General features: G+C 42.1%; 1 protein-coding gene across 3 annotated transcripts; it reads left to right on the top strand.

Moving 5' to 3' along the window:
• Positions 1–5,983: 5,983 nt before the first annotated feature.
• FBL17 (RNI-like superfamily protein) lies at positions 5,984–11,700 on the top strand. 3 transcript variants are annotated; one of them, XR_015184845.1, is made up of 12 exons: positions 5,986–6,740; positions 7,211–7,483; positions 7,610–7,711; positions 7,796–7,940; positions 8,025–8,242; positions 8,328–8,432; positions 9,846–9,943; positions 10,047–10,273; positions 10,362–10,428; positions 10,558–10,643; positions 10,772–11,206; positions 11,322–11,700. XR_015184845.1 is itself a non-coding variant. In XM_086486885.1 (11 exons), the coding sequence occupies exons 1-11, from the start codon at positions 6,097–6,099 to the stop codon at positions 10,828–10,830; spliced, it is 1,989 nt and encodes a 662-aa protein (XP_086343011.1). In that variant the 5' UTR covers positions 5,984–6,096; the 3' UTR covers positions 10,831–11,700. The 3 variants fall into 3 exon arrangements, 2 of the variants coding, with proteins under 2 accessions (XP_086343011.1, XP_086342997.1); XM_086486885.1 differs by having other exon boundaries at positions 5,984–6,740; positions 10,807–11,700; XM_086486871.1 differs by having other exon boundaries at positions 10,772–11,700.
• The last annotated feature ends 4,723 nt before the right edge of the window (positions 11,701–16,423 follow it).

Raw genomic sequence — 16,423 nt, 5'->3', positions numbered from 1 at the left:
GCACCTTTTGAGATCATTGAGGGAAGACCTAAAAGTCCCTTGCTACTCAAAGTACATGGGAAGATCTTCGCCGCCGATGAGTATAGCCGTGACCTACAAGAATTTTTTCAAAAGATTAGGGAGGCTATATCAATCTCTCAACAAAGGCAAAAAGCTGCTGCTGATAAGCACAAAAGAGCCTTAATGCTCAAAGAAAATGATTGGGTCTTACTCAAGTTTCCTAAGGCTCGATTAAGGCAAACGACGGGCAAAAATCCTACGGGCCATCAAAAGTATTATGCTAAACTAGCAAAAAGATACTATGGTCCTTTCCAAATGTTGAAGCCCATCAATGAGACGGCTTATCAACTCAGGTTGCCCAACCATTGGCTCATACACAATGCCTTTCATGTAAGCCTACTTAAGACCTACAAAGGAGAGCCACCAATTGAACCAATTATTGAAGACCCTCCCGAAGTTGAAGACCAAGAAGAGGTGCTACAACCCGAAGCTGTCCTTCGCCATAAAGACAAGGTACTACGACATGGTAAGATTATCCGACGGTATCTTATTAAGTTCAAAAATTATCCTTTTGAAGATGCTAGATGGATGCAAGGAATACAGCTTAAGGATAGTATGAACCTTGTCAATGCTTACAATGCTACATTAGAGTAAGCAAATGTACAAATTTCTTTTAAATGACTCGTGTTTTTGTCTTATTAGACTAGTCCTCTTTTTAATTGTGCACAAACTTAACTAGTATGCATGCTTAGAATCATGTTTGTGATGACGACGTCTCTCAAACACCAAGTAGAATTTGTCACTCTACTTTGGGAGAATGAAATGGACTAAAGAGCAAACATGCTTGCGGCAACTATGTCTCCCAAGCACCAAATGGATTAGTCATCCATCTTGGAAAGATGTCGTAGGGTAAAAAGGGATCCTCTACCCGCTAAGTAAAATTGAATTCATTGAAGACCTCCAATAATGTGTGTAAAAGGCCTTTGACCTTAGGTAAGCTAGGGCTGAGCTTGAGGCGCGGGAACCCGACCCAGCTCGAGGTGCTTGTCCTGCTTGTCATGCTTGATAACTAAGGTGCTTGAGGTGCTTGATGATTGAGGTACTTAATTATTGAGATGTTGGAGGTGCTTGACATGCTTGAGATGCTAGGGTTGCACTTAAGGTGAGAACCTAGCCCAAGCTTAAAGTGCTTAACGGCCAAGCTTGTGGTGGGAACTGGGCCTATGTATGAGGGGCTTGAGGTGTCAAAAAGTCAAATATTCAATCTCTACGAGGAGGGGGCGAGCCCTACATGAGGGGGGATGAGAGAGAACACCCACACACTCACACAAGGCATGCACGGTACAAAGAAAGCAAAAGGGACACTTGTCAAGTTCCTCCTCATGGTGTGCCTGAAGCCCATTGGTTGGCCACCCAAGGGGTCCAATAATAATTTAGGAGATTTAATTAAATGATTTAGAATTTATCTAGCCCTCTGTCTCAAAGGGGAAAGGGGGACACTTGTCTCAAGGCTACTCTTGCTGCTTATAATGCCTCCTGCTTGTGATTGGCTACGCCTGGAGGGGTCCAATGAGCTTCAAGCATGAGCTACAAGGGGGGGTCGACCCAAGCAAGCTAGGGGGTTTCTTAGGGGGTATACTCACCCACACACACTCACAAACACTCTCATTGTGTGCTATGCAAAGTGCAAGAGCTCCCTCTCCTTCTCCAAGCAAGTAGAGGTTGAGAGCCTACACCAACACTCTTGGATATGGAGTGCAAATCCAACCAAGAGTCATGCTTCAATGCTTAAGCTTTCCATCTCCTTCTTCTTCATTACTATGCTATTATGTATGATAGCAACAAGAGTTATGATAAGTGAGGAACTAATTCTTTCTCCTACGAAATGTTTCTTCTTCCTCTTCCCTGTCCTCATTCCCTACTAGCTCTCTCCACCTTCGAAGGTGTTTGAGGTCTTGGGACTGAGGCTTGGGATAGTTAAAGCTTTCTTCAAGTTTATGTTATGTTTGTGATGCATGAAGATTTCCATCTTCATTGCATCACCTAGGTCACAAGGAACACAAAGATTGTATTGTAACAAGTCTCTCTTAATGGGAGAAATCATAATACAAATGCCTATTTGGAGGGGGGACCGGCTCCACATAAATCCGATCCTCAATTGTTGTCATGTTCTCTAAATTCTCTCTCTTGCAAAAGTATTGTTCATGCCAAGTCAACTAATTGCTATGATTATGTTGCTATCTTCAATTATATTCACCCGCTATGCTCACAAAGTCATTTCTCAAAAGTACTCTCATTAATTTCCGCTACTCTCAAATTAAATAGGCCAATTCCATTACAAACCTATAACTTAAACTTAAACCTAACGTATAACCTAACCTAACTGAAGTCCGTTTGCGTTTTTTGAAGTACACGAGTCATCTTCGAAGTCCGTTTACATTTTTTCTACTATTAATTTGCCACTAGCTCTAACCTAACCTATAATCTAACATAACCTATAACCTAAACATAACATAACCTAACATAATCTAAAACCTAACCTATAACCTAACCTAACATAATTTAAAACCTAACATATAACCTAACCTAACCGAAGTCTGTTTGCGTTTTTTGAAGTACATATGTACATACACTAGTCACCTTCGAAGTCCGTTTGTATTTTTTCTACTATTAATTTGTTGCTAGCCTTAACCTAACTTATAATCTAACGTAACCTATAACCTAAATCTAACATATAACCTAAACCCAATTTTGCATAACCTATAATCTAAACCTAACCTATAATCTAACCTAAAACCTATGATTGAAGTTCATTTTTTGCGTTTTTTTCAACCAAACCTATAACCTAAACATGAGTTTACTTAACATATAACCTAACCTAACTTTTTACGTACAATCTATAACCTAACTTGTTGCCTAAACCTGACCTATAATCTAACTAATGTAGCCTATAACCTATAACCTAACTTATAACTTAATTTAATCTATAATTTAAACCCAACCTAAAACCTAATCTATAAGCTAATCTAACCTAACCTATAAGCTAACCTAACATAATTAACGTCCTATAAGCTAACCTAACCTAACATAGCCTAACGCATAACCTAACTTATAACTTAACATATAACCTATACCATAACCTAACCTAGATATAACCTAAACTAAACCTAACCGAAACCTATAACCTAAAACTCATCAATCGCATAATTTCAAAAACGACATAATTCAAAACGAATTTTCTTCAAAACAAGATTTTTTCATAAACCAAAACGAAAATTTTCTATAATTCAAAACGAAATTTCACAACACAAACCATAATTTCAAAACAATTTTTTTTGAAAGCATTATTTCAAAACAAAATGACATAGATATTTAAAGCATTGAAAGTTTAAAGCATGATTTTTTTTATTATCAATATACAAATTAATTTAAATTATTTAATATGCATTAAAAGTTCAAGCACTCACATGCAACCTATTTGAGCAAGAAAGGGTGTTGTAAACGTCCTCGAACCTGCAAAAATGCGCGCGCGCACACACACACACACAATGTTAAATCCTAAACCCTAAACCTACAAGCAAACTTGAAAACAATCTCACCTTGGTGCTATGGAGTAGTCCACAAGCAAGATTTTCACATCCGGCAACTTGTTTCGCACCAGATCTGCAGTAGGTGAGGAAGAAGAGAGCAAGAGAAGAGGTGCAAAAGAAGAGAAATGCGCAGGAAAAGACCCGCGGGTTTGTTTTTTGCAGTCCACCGATATAGGTCTCGGCATAGGCGTTAGAACATACATCTATATAGGTGTCGGAAAGTGCATCGAAATAGACGCCGAAAAGCGCATCGAAACAGATGTCGGAAATTTAAAAATGATTTTTTAAAAAACCATCTCCCTCCATACTTATCTACACATATACCGGCACCCGCCATTGACGTTGGTAATTTGACGCTAGAATTTAAGTGACCTCTTGTAGTGACTTTATGTTGCAAACCTCCCTTCTGAGCCTTGCCATTATCCAAGATCATCCTATTGACCACGGCCCATGCAATCTTGTGGCTTTCAGGGTGTGCAACAACGACTGTACAATTTTCCAATGCAAATCCCCCTACTTTGTCATTAGTTCACCATTAGAGGGTGCAACCTAGTACACCTTCTGGTACAAGAGATGACTCTTCATAAAGGTGGTCTTGCACCATATGTAGGAAGAGTAAATATGTTACTTCTCAACACAGCATTAACATGCATATTTTGCTATTGGGTAACCAAATTTCAAATGTGAGGCTTCACCATTCACGGGTTTGTTCGAAAGACTCTGCATCCTTGAACGATCTCTTGCATTTCTTGGAGGGGGTGACCTTCTTAGGGGTTGAAGCGCTCAACTCTGTAGGTTTGTGAAACCGTGGCGAGCGATGGAGGAGGATATTGTGATAGAGGAGTGATGGAAGGAAGCGGAGTACAGTAAACAATGCAGAGAGGAGGAAAGGAGGGAGAGGAAGCGCAAGAGCACTCAACGTAGTTTCAGCTATGGCAAACAAATACGAAGAGATAGGGGGAGTAGCGTGTGAAGTGTCACTGTTAACAGGCATGCACTCCTAGTAACTAGATCCCACTTCAAAGAATAATGCCAAGTTTTGAAAAATGAAGACCAAAGTAAGCACCATAATTTACCTGCGGGCTTTTGAAAAACCTCTTTGCATTTGGAACAAATAGAGATAGGGAATTTGCATGCTTTTGAAAAACCACTCTTTGTATGCAAATTTCCCTCTGCCTAAGAATTAAATTTCCTCCTTTTGGGGGCTATTGGTGGTACCACCTATACATGCTTTCACCCGTGTGCTGAAAAATGATTGGTTCACTGCTGTTGATTTTTGTGATGTAATTTAGTAATGTCACGCTTTGTTCCTATTTTGAAAACTATGGTAATCATTATTGAGAAAAGACTGTGTGTATATGTGCATAAATTTGAAGCCAGGGCAACGCCAAGTTTGGGAGGAAAGAACGTGAGGTTAGAGAGAGAATGTACATATTTTTGTCATAAGCAACCACATTTTTTTTTGGGGAGTGTTTGAAAATAGTTCAATCGCTCTAGACCAAGTGGTGGTTGATCACATTTTATATGTTCCAAAATTGGGTTCCAAAACTAGTCTCAAGTTAGAGCCTCGTCCGCCCAACGCTTGTGGGGGTTGGGGAGGGGTGTGCCAGTCATGCACTGCAGGTTTTGATTGTTGTCACACCAAGTTTGCATTTCAGGAGAAATTTTTGTTCAATGCACTGGTTAACTGGTTGCAGCAGGTATATATACTATCCTTTTCATCCAAAATCAACGCCCAAGTCATGATGAGGTACTAAAACCTGCGATTGCCCATTGGTGAGGCTAAGCGCTATAAAATCTCGTTTTCAAATCGAAAACTTGCAGAGGCTACAGTGAGCCCCTCTAAACGTTGCAAACATCGTGCATGACCATACTACTTAGTGGTTGCAGAACAACAAGCCCCCTAAGCTCTGCACGGGACAGGGCGAAAAGAAAGTTCTAAAAGTTGCTTCTACCCGCTAGTGCCCGGCGCCCGCAGCCACTAAAATGTCCGGCCATCAAAGGATGTAAAAGGCCAAACAACTGCGCTGGGCTATGTGGCCGCCCTCTTAGAAATTAGAGGCCAGCCACTAAAATGTCCGGCCGTCCAAGGATGTAAAAGGCCAAACAATCGCGCTGGGCTATGTGGCCGCCCTCTTAGAAATTAGAGTTTCCCGCAGTTCAAGAGAAATGGGAAAGCTAGCCGTTGGAGTGCCCCTCAAAAAGGTGACGTGGCATATTTGCAGTGCTCTCGATCTACGTGACATCTTAATTAAAACTGAGTTGTCATCTCAACACAACTATAGGCAGGGGCGTTTGCCTGCGTGGTGATTCCGCGAAGCACTTTTTCCTTAACAAGGCAAAGAAAAAAGGCGGAGATTTCAAGACCGGCTTGCTTTCCCGCCAAATCTCCCGCCACTCCTCGGTAGGTCGCTGTCGTCTTCTTCATTCTTCATTTTCTTTTATGCCAACCAGCTGCCGCAGACTGCGAGAGGACTGATAGTGCCCGCGAAGTCTGCTTCTAGCTATGGCGGACGAACTCTTCTATGCATCCCCTACCTCCTGTCCCTCACCCACTATCCCCGGTTCCGCCGCCATCGATATCACGAGCTTTTTCGCTCCCGACAGCCCCTCTGCTTCTGCTTCATCCCCTCCCCGCCGTACCCCTCATCGCTCCCACCCTCCCCTCCGCCATCGCCGCTGCTTGTTTGGTACCTCTAATTCCCCGCCCCCCGATCCACCGGTTTCCAAGCTCCCGCCTCCGTCTCTTCCGGCGTCCCCGGACGATTCTAAGTCGTGCAGGAAGCGCGGAGCGTACAACTGTGGCAAATGCGGGCAGCCGAAGCGAGGCCATGTTTGTCAAGGCGAATCAGTTGCATCTCCCAAGGGTGTTGTATTGCAGGAGCTGCTTGCGTCGAGGCGGCAACCGCACCCGGCCGTCAAATGGCGGCCACGATTCGCCTCAGATCAGAACCAGATTTTCTCATCTGCACCTTGTTCGCCCATACCTCCCTCAGAGGTTTCGTTTCCAATGTCATCGCATTCCCTGACGTCGTCCTGTTCCTCGAACGAGCGCTACAAACGCGCCCTACAGCAAGCTGCAGCAGTTTCAGAAAGTGCCGAAGCCTCAGCAGTGGCAGATGCCGATGCAAGCGTCTATTCGGATAACAGGTGAAGATCTATGTTTTTTATCACGGTTTTCTCCTACCTTGCTTGGTGCAAAAGCAGTTCCTGCTTGACGTAGCTCGTCTTCCACACTTGAAGTAAGCATGTGATTGCAGATAGGCATCCTGTTGCTCCTCTTGTGGATGCTGCCAGATATCCGTGTATGGGCTTGAGCTACGTTAGTATTATACACGAGAAACCGGGGACAAACCTTTCCTTTGTTGCCTGCCACTTATATGCTGTCGATGATATTGATCTAGTCTGCACCTTTTGACACTGTCGTCTGCAACATTTTCACCTTTTCTACGTGAATTCCTATTGGTCTCAAATATAACTACCCGTGATCGGATCCTTGCGGTTCACTTCATTCATAAGTCTTTCGCGGATTCATGGTCACAGACGTTTCTTGCTTGTCGTTATGCTGAATTTGCAGGCAGGTGTCCTCATGCCCGTGTTCGCTGTTTTGGCTTAAACAGCAGCTCTGAATTGAATATTCCTGACTCGAAGGAGGATCAAACCATTCCGCTCGCATGTTTGGTGCTCATACTGTCACGTCTCTCAGCTCCATCCGACCTTGCAGCTGCTAGTAATGTATCTAGGCGATGGCGCCAATCTGCAGAGTACGTTTGGGCAAGTATACGGAAAACAAGCATTTCAATCGGTGCTCCGATCAATGCCGAAGGAGTTTTTCTTCCTTTCATACTTCGGAATTGTTCCAGTCTTCAGGAGCTTACCCTGAATGTGACAAGGTTTGTCCTTACCTGATCAATCGTTGTAAAGTTGTGCCATGTCACGCATAGATATTATTGTAATGCTGTGCGCCTTTTATGCTAATTGTCCTAATATGCTGAGAGTTTTCTTCTGTTTTTTTGCAGTGAACTTGGGGATTCTTTGCTTAAACGCATCTCATATGCTACCCGTTACCTGTTATCGTTTGAGGTTTCCTTGAAGCCCGGTGGTTCGAGTACCATATCTGGGTAAGGATTTGATTAATACCTGTTTCACTTTGAGTCCATGTTTTGGTGATCCTTCCTATAACCGGTTGTCATATGGGCTTCCAGTAAGGGATTGACAGGTCTTATTCGTCAATGCAAGACGTTGACATCTGTCAAAGTTGAAGGATGTGACCATGTGGCAGAAGTGGAGCTGAGCAGCTCAAGCCTTGCCACTCTTTGGCTGATCGGGTGTCATCGACTCAAGTACATGGTAGGTTTAGGGAGATAATCTGCTGAAAAATCATTATTTTGAAGCTTCCGTAAATCAGTCAATGTTTGTTAGTTGTGCTTGCAGTTTCTAAATTGTCCCGAGCTTTCAGAGCTATGCTTGGACTTCCTTCCTCGTGAACATTTGAACAAGTTGTCCCAAGACAAGACTGAAAATTCAGACTGTCTGGCAGCTATTATGAAAAACCTTGGATGTACAGCGAGGGGTTTGTCTCGTCTGCATGTTGCTTCTCCATGTCTACAAGATAGGGTAGTTCACGGTCTTTTCAGTCCTGGCCTTTCAAGGTTAGGGTTGTTAAGTCTTTCCATCATGGTTTTTCATTAACAACTGGTTACCTATCTTAAACACTGCGCAAAATTTTGGTGGCAGGTCATTACGGATGTTATCCTTGACATTTGGAATGGGCTTAACAGACCAGTCCGTTGCTGCGATTGTAACCAATTGTGAAAAACTGGAACTGCTGGATTTGAGTGGGTAAGTTAATCACACTAATGTGAACAAGCTAAAGCAGCATGCGATTCACCTTCATTAAGTACATCCTGTGATTAATCATTCACAACTTCTACTAAGTCCTTTGCCAGGAAAGTCATTTTCTGTAGTATTTAGGCCTGTGTCATGAGACTTTGCTATGAAACATGTGAAGTTGCACCTAGCTAGGAGTACTGTATAGCTTAATCCAAGATCAGACGTGGGTTAAGAAAGGCCTAGTGCTGTACTTGGAGCAGCATGTGCAAATATAAATCTCTTAAGTCAACAACATTTGTTTACTCAAAGAACTGAAAACTATGCTTTAATGGGGTGGTACATCCAAAGACTGTAGCATGAGAGAAGCTACATGGGCGTGCAGACAATGGCGATTATCAGCAGAGATGTAACAAGTGTCAATTGTCACTCTAGAGGGACTAGTTATAAGGAATGGCCATCAGTGGGGATGTTAAACAATGGCAGCTTTTGCAGTCCAAAGATGGGACAGTTACAGTTGGGACTATTTAGTTGTGGTAGAATTCAATTGCAGGTCAGTAGTTGTCAAAAGTGAATTGGTGGAGTAAATTAAGACCGCCACACTATGTATGCGGGTTTCCCAATAACCATGTAAACTAGCTATTGAGCTTTTAAGTGTTCATATATGATCCACATAATCAACATGCCAATTTCTTGTTCATGTTAAATATCGGCCAGCTGTGCGACGTGCAGTGGAGTTGACCAAGGGAGCCGGTCACGGCGCTTTTTTGGTTTTTGGTGTGTTTGGGGGGGGGGGGGGGGGGGGGGGGGGGGGGGGGGGGGGTTTTTTTTTTTCGGGGTGGGGTTGGGGTGTGTGTGTGTATGTTTTTTTTTTTTGGGGGGTGGTGGTCGGCGGGGCAATATTTTTTTAAGGCAGGCTGTAGTGCGTAGTGGTACAGCTCCTGCCCGCGATGGGGAGGTCGTAAGCTCAAGACGCGAACCGTTTGAAGCGTGGACCTTTTAGTCACTCCTCCCAGCCGGTTTCATTTGAGTGACAACCGGCTCCGGCTGCCTTGCCACGTAGGCAAGCTAGCCAAAATATAACCAAAACCCCAATAGAGATCTCTATTAGGATACTCAATCAAATCACAGCTCTCTGACTCAAATTTGAACCACAGTTCCGATTGAGATACCTTAATCGAATTACCATAGCTCTCTAACTCTTATTCGAACCATGGTTCTCTTCTTGACGATTTAGTTATGTCAACATGGATGGCAGATTTATTAGTTCATAGCAGTTCGTCTACACGAATGGCACGGAATGCCTTATTGACATGCGAAACATCGTTCTTTGCGGCAAACGATTGCAATTGTTAAACGCCTCCCGTGAATCCATAATCTAGAAAAAAGTCAAGGTGACATTTACCGCTGATGTGTCTTCTGCAGATCAAGCATAACTGACGTAGCGCTTGAAATGATCTGCAACGCGTTTTCAACGAGTCTTTCGAGGCTCCTCATAGCACTCTGTTCAAAAGTATCACAAGGTGAGAACGAGGACCTTTAATTATCTGCAGCCACAAATAAATGCGTGGGAGACAGCTAGTGAGACATTTGGTATGCTCAGTTTGACGAATTCGACCTTTGCAGATGGTTTGCAGATGGTGGTGTCCAAGCTACCTCTGCTACAGGTCCTTGACTGTGGAAAAGTTATGGTTGGTAAGGAGAGCCACGAATGGACGGCCGAGGACGAGGTTGCAAGAAGTATTGATATAAGCAGACCAAGACATGGGGAGTATAAGTACAGACATGGGGAGTTGCATTTTCAGCATCAGAATCTCCAAAAGCTGAGCCTTTGGGGCTGCGCTGGACTCGAGGTCATTAATTCCTTGACACTTAAGTGCGTAGCTGCTAACTCGTTAAGGTGCAATTGGCATAAAAATTATATTGTTGTTAAATATGCAGGCACTGACTCTGGATTGCCCAAAGCTTGTGGATCTCAACCTGACGGGCTGTTCAAATCTTGAATCTGGTTGGTAGATCGATACCCCTGGCCCCTTGTTTTACCACTTTCATACCAAGTAATCAATGAAAAGTCGTCAGGCTTTGCATCTTCTGAGCGTGCCGTCTTATTAGCTGAGAATTTCCCTGGTTCCAACAGCACAATTGCAACTTCTATGCCCATCTCTAAGGGATGTGCACGTGGGAAAAGGTGCAGAAGAATTGCTCTGTGAAGTTGAATGTCAGGTATATTGCGTTGAGTTTGCAACTGCAGTAGTGAAAGGTTTGGGTTTTTGAATGCATATATCTAGTAGTGCCAACAGAAACTCTTTGAAAATTACTTCTTTCCTTGAACTAAGTTGTTTCTGTGATAGCTGGAGCTGGCTCATTTTAATTCAAAACCTGTCAGGCGGGGGCAAGGAGATGGGTCTAAGCGTGTCCAAGCTCTAAATGTGGTGGGCAGCTTCCGCTGATCATGATGATGGTAGCAAGTCTCAGCCACTCATGGAACTAACGATGAGTGACCCGTGGGTTCCAAATTCCAATCACAAGACAAGCAATGGGGGCAATAAGGTGCTGTTGCGCCGTGATACACTGGCAAGGCATTGTCATGCAAGGCTGATCACGGGAAGCAATTCTTCTTCGTCCTCAGTATTCAGATTACAATTTTGATTATGCAGCAATAATGACTTTCATGCTTGGTTTTTGACCAAATGGCAAGACAACAACACTGCTTGCGAGCCAGCACACGATTTGTTTGCAAGCAGCAATGCTTTTTTTGTATGCAGGAGAGAACAAAGCCAAGTCAGGTTTTCCTCTCGACTCATAATTTATGGGATAGTTTACCTTTTTTGTTGGTGAGAATTCATCCTTTTCTTGATATACCCTGGAATGTAGATTGATGATTTGCATATGGATGTGCAGCAGTCTACCCTGTTCACAGCTGACAATTAGCTCATTCATCAAGCGAATAATCCCTGTTCATCTCATGGATAAACATGGTCCCTGTTGTGTCACAAGAAGCTTTCGATAACTTCCCACAATTATTCCCACATTGTGAATTACAACAACATCATGAGGTTCTACAGGCGAGCATCGCACACTTAGGGGGGCCGTGCGGTGCCGAGCTTGCAGAAGCTTATGATGTTGAACATTATGAGAAAAACCTGGGAAAGAGGATCTCCTTCCCAAAAGGAAAGACGTAGAAAACTTTTTGTGCATGTTGCAATAATTGCTTTAGTATCCTGATTTGTGGTGGACTCATCTTGTATTACTAACGCAGTAGATTATGTAAGCATCAAAACCTAGTTCAATGAAGCATGAAAGATTGAAGAGACTAAATAAACCTTTGCTATTAGTTCCGTCTATATGAATGGAACAATAAAACCTTTGCTTTAAGAGCTTGTGCTATTGCACATGTAACAGCTATAGGTTCACCCCACATGAATCATCCATTTACATTTACATTGACAACTCTCTAAGATAAACTACGTTGTTAAATGTTTGTGTTGATTTATGGTTAAGGTTTGCTTAGCTTTGCTTAGCTCAACAAGTTAATGTAACGAATTAGTTTATACAATCAACAAATGTACACTATTTGAAAGTTTCTATTTTTATCCTTTTTTGTGAATTTTGTTACATAAAATGCGGATATTTCAGTTCTATGACGAAAAGATACTCTCAAGCTTAGCAATAAATGAAGCAAAATACTTCAAAGTCAAAAATATATATATATTTTAATGATTAGATAGAGTAAATTTTTTCAAAATTCTCCAAAAATAGTAAGCACTTGGATGTTTCAGTTTTGTTTTGGAAAGAACTTTTGCGATTCCAACGCATTTTGGGGATGGACAATATGGAACCCACCAGATATCGCCTATGACACTCAAAAGCTACATGTAACGTCATAAAAACTAGTATCTAATACTCCCAAATGAATTTCTCATCCTAAACAGATTGTTTAATATGGGAAAGTACCAGGGGAGTAAAAGTTAGAATATTGGTTAGGTTGCCAGACCCGCTTCTGTCAGGGATCCAAAGGAGAGAAAATAGGGATCCAACGGGGGGACAGTCTATGAAAGAGCAATGTGTTTCAATGGGGTTTAAAAGACCTAAGGTTTAACCCCATCAAGACTTCCATAGGCTAAAGTTCTTATTTTTAATTGTATAGTCCAAAGGCCAAACTAGCAAAAATATTGGATGGTCATGGGGAGACTAAAAAGTTTTCCCACATTCCTAGGAAGGAGGGGGCGAGCCCTTATTGTAGGGGATGAGAGAGAATACACACACACTCCAAAGCTCCCCCTTTACACAGAGAATATTGGACACATGTCACACTTTTAGGCCAGTTGCCCCCAAGCTCTCCTCACATCCTTTTGGATGGCCATAGAGGTGGACCAATGAGAATTAAGCTAGAGTAAAGTTAGTCTAATCAATTTAGAAATTGCTTGATAAAGAACCAATAAAAATTAAGCTCTCTAGAGGACTATTAGACAATCTACCAAGGGGTCCAATGAGCATCCAACAGCCCAATGGCTTGCCTGATTCTTATTGGCCAGAAGACTAAGAGGTCCAATGAGAGTCTAATTGAATTATTTAATTACCTAAAGCTCTCACAAAAGGGGAAAGGGAGACACTTGTCAAAAGGTTATCAATTATGCTTCTAATTTGTAATTGGCTAATCTTTATAAGAGCCAATGGGAGGCCAGCATGAGCAAATAGCAAGAGGGCTCGACCAAGGTGAGAGAGAGGGTTGTATACAATGCTACACACGCACACACGCACACACACACACACACACACAATTCATGTGTGCAAGAAGAACTCCATCTCCTTCTCCAAGCATTGAGAAGTAGAGGCCTACACCAACAACTCTTGGCTATGGAATGCAAATCCAACCAAGAGCCAAGTTTCAATGGCATGCTTATCTCCTCTCCCATGATAATTACTAAGGTAAGCTATGCTATTAGAGTGATTATGTGAGGAGAATACTTCTTTCTCGTAAGATACATCTTCTTCCTCTCAATCTATCCTCATTCCCTACTAGCTCTCACCATTTTTGAAGGTGTGTGAGGTCTTAGGATTAAGGCTAGGGACACTAGGTGTGTTTTTCAAGCATAATTTGGTGCATGAAGCTTCCATCTTCATTGTACCAACGCATTTGGTCAAGGAACACAAAGATTGTATTGTACAAAAGACTCCTTTGATGGGAGAAGCTATAATACAAAGCCTTTATGGAGGGGGACCTGCTCCATGTAAATCCGGTCCTCAATTGTTGTCAATTGTTCTATTTCTCTCTCTTTTCAAGTATTGTCAATGCCAAATTAGCTATGTGTAAATTGCTATGTTACTTTCTCAAATTAAGTACTCTCTCTATCCTCATTAGGAACTTCTTCTTAATGAAATGCTCACTATGTTATCAATTTTCACTACACACAAGTTACTGGTGCATGGTCAAGGAACACAAAGATTGTATTGTACAAAAGTCTCCTTTGATGGGAGAAGCTATAATACAAAGCCTTTATGGAGGGGAACCGGCTCCATGTAAATCCGGTCCTCAATTGTTGTCAATTGTTCTATTTCTCTCTCTTTTCAAGTATTGTCAATGCCAAATTAGCTATGTGTAAATTGCTATGTTACTTTCTCAAATTAAGTACTCTCTCTATATTGCTCATTAGGAACTTCTTCTTAATGAAATGCTCACTATGTTATCAATTTTCACTACACACAAGTTACTGGTGCATTAAATGTTACATTGGTATCAGAGCTATTGGTTTCTCTTTTCTTGCTCAAGAAGAGAGGTCCACAAGCTTGCAACACATGTTGGTGTTATTAATTGCAAAAGAGTAAGTAGAATAGGGATTTTTCATCGTTGAAGCACGCATGCTTTATACAGTTAACGGGGATATAGTCGAGAGCTATGGTCTTAATGATGGAGTCCTACGGGGCTTGCCTATGGCTTAACCATTATTGAGCTATTAGAAGCTTGACAGAAATCGGTGCTGTCTTGGCTATGTTGAACCCTCCCTTCTATTCCTTGCAATTAATAATATTCGAGCCACGGATATAAATGCTTGAGTGTTTATCTTTGAAGGTAAAGAGAAGTAGCAACTAGGGCTTGAAGTGCCAAAGTACAAGTAAAAATTTACACCTAAAATTTGCTAGTATAGCTGACAAGGGAAAAGAGATTGAAATGAATGTTGATAGCTTTGATTTTGCTAATGCACCCATGGTATTTTCCAAACTCCCCACCAAGAAGAGAGAGTACCTAGAAAGCCTCCTTGTGAGAATTCCAAAAGAGGACTCTCTCCGATAAGGGAAGAAGAGGAGGATTTGTACAAAGGGATAAAAAATTTACTACTTGATGACACATCTCCCTCTCAAAGGAGAACCCAAGTTTCAAAGATAGAGCCCCCACCAAAATAACGAGAAAGAAGTGAATCTCCTGCCACGAGAAAGAAGTGATCCACGAAGACGGCGGGCAAAACGCTCTTCAACACACCCTAAACGGAGAAGACCATCACATACTTCTCTACACCATAATTCAAAGAAGGATGAGAGAAAACAAGAGAAGAAAAAGGCGAGAAAGAGGTCACCCTCTTCTCCATCTTTCTAATCCTCTTCCTCTTTTGAAGAAAGTGATGGTGCAGACAAGGAGGAACAAGGGAAGAAAAAGGCGAGAAAGAGGTCACCCTCTTCTCCGTCCTCCTCATACTCTTCTTCTTTTGAAGAGAGTGATAGTGCAACTCTTGAACCGCCTAAAAGAAGAGGCCATAGGACATCCTATGCCGCCTAGAAGAGGTCGTCCAAGCTCCAAAAGTTCAAAGAGGGAGGAATGAACATCTCTTTCCTTATCTACGATGGCACTTTTGGTGCTACGGATAAAGTCTTGGCCTTTGTCTAACAATTCGATGTGGCATTTGGAGACGAGGACTTCACAGAGTCCTCTAAGCTACATCATGTAGCCATGCATTTTCACAAGTCCGCCAGGCAATGGTGGTCTAGTCTACGAGCAAACGGTGAAGCTCCACGAGCATGGAAAGCTTTAAGAGCTTCCATCATGAAGAAGGTTTTGGCTACCGATGCCAAAGACAAAGTACTCACCGAATGGCGAAGATTGAAGCTCTCTCCCTACCAATCTATTCACAAATATGTAGACAAGTTCTGGGATTTACATCTCAAAGCCATTGTCTATAAAAAGATGGATTTTTTGGGATAGTGGCACCAGAGTCAGTAGTTGAAGAGCAGGGTATGGCTGAGCCAAATGTGGAGACTCAGAATGAAGCTGAACCAGTGTAGAGAGTAATGTTGATGGTGCAGAATATGCAGATCAAGGGATTGTGGATCCAAGTCGGATTTCAAGGAAATCCACCACCGGGCTGTGCCAGGTGTTGAACCTGCACCAAATTAGTACTTGTACTTATGTTTAATCAATCAACCCTTAGTCAGTCTGATCTTAGTATTTTGATAAGTCGGATTTTGGTCAATCGGATGTAACAGTTCCTATTTAAAGGTCATGCTGGTTCACGTGAGTATGTAATTTTGGCTGGAATGGAAGTTATCTTTGGACCAAGATGAATCAAATGTGTAGTTTCTTGCTCTATGATTCATGCTTGTTCTTCAGTCTACTGTGTCAGAATTTGGTGAATGTTGAAATGCTGATGAGTTGAATGTGTTTGCCTTTGTTTAACTCTGTCTTTAGTGTGTGTGACATGTTGTCAACACCTAAGTTTTGTGTGTGTTGAAGAACCCCAACAGTGTGCTTGCTTGCTAAACTTGTCGACTATTTTTCATATTCCCGTATTCCCATGGATAGACTTAAGTAATTTAAAGAAAAAATCCATGGATGTACTCTCCCATGGTGAATTCGGGGATTTGCAAGAGTTGGAGTAACCCAAGTTGCTTCCCTCTATCATATTTGGACTTTTGGCATACCACACATTTTGAAACATACTCTTGTATGTCTACTTTCATGGTAGGCCAATAGAAGCACATTTCTACACCTCGAAGAGTAGGTTGAATGCCTC

The sequence above is a fragment of the Adiantum capillus-veneris genome, chromosome 2 (assembly GCF_014529385.1).
Source record: "Adiantum capillus-veneris isolate H3 chromosome 2, ASM1452938v2, whole genome shotgun sequence".
Lineage (NCBI taxonomy): Eukaryota > Viridiplantae > Streptophyta > Polypodiopsida > Polypodiales > Pteridaceae > Adiantum > Adiantum capillus-veneris.
Note: the sequence above shows the minus strand (reverse complement) of the source record. Positions and strands in the feature narration are given on the sequence as shown.

What these genes read in the sequence shown, in the direction of transcription:
- FBL17 (XM_086486871.1), top strand. Translation starts at nt 6,097, where the DNA reads ATGGCGGACGAACTCTTCTATGCATCCCCTACCTCCTGTCCCTCACCC. An exon ending in CTGTTCAAAAGTATCACAAG is followed by an intron (nt 9,944 to 10,046) that starts GTGAGAACGAGG and finishes CGACCTTTGCAG; the next exon opens with ATGGTTTGCAGATGGTGGTG. An exon ending in CTGTTCAAATCTTGAATCTG is followed by an intron (nt 10,429 to 10,557) that starts GTTGGTAGATCG and finishes TGGTTCCAACAG; the next exon opens with CACAATTGCAACTTCTATGC.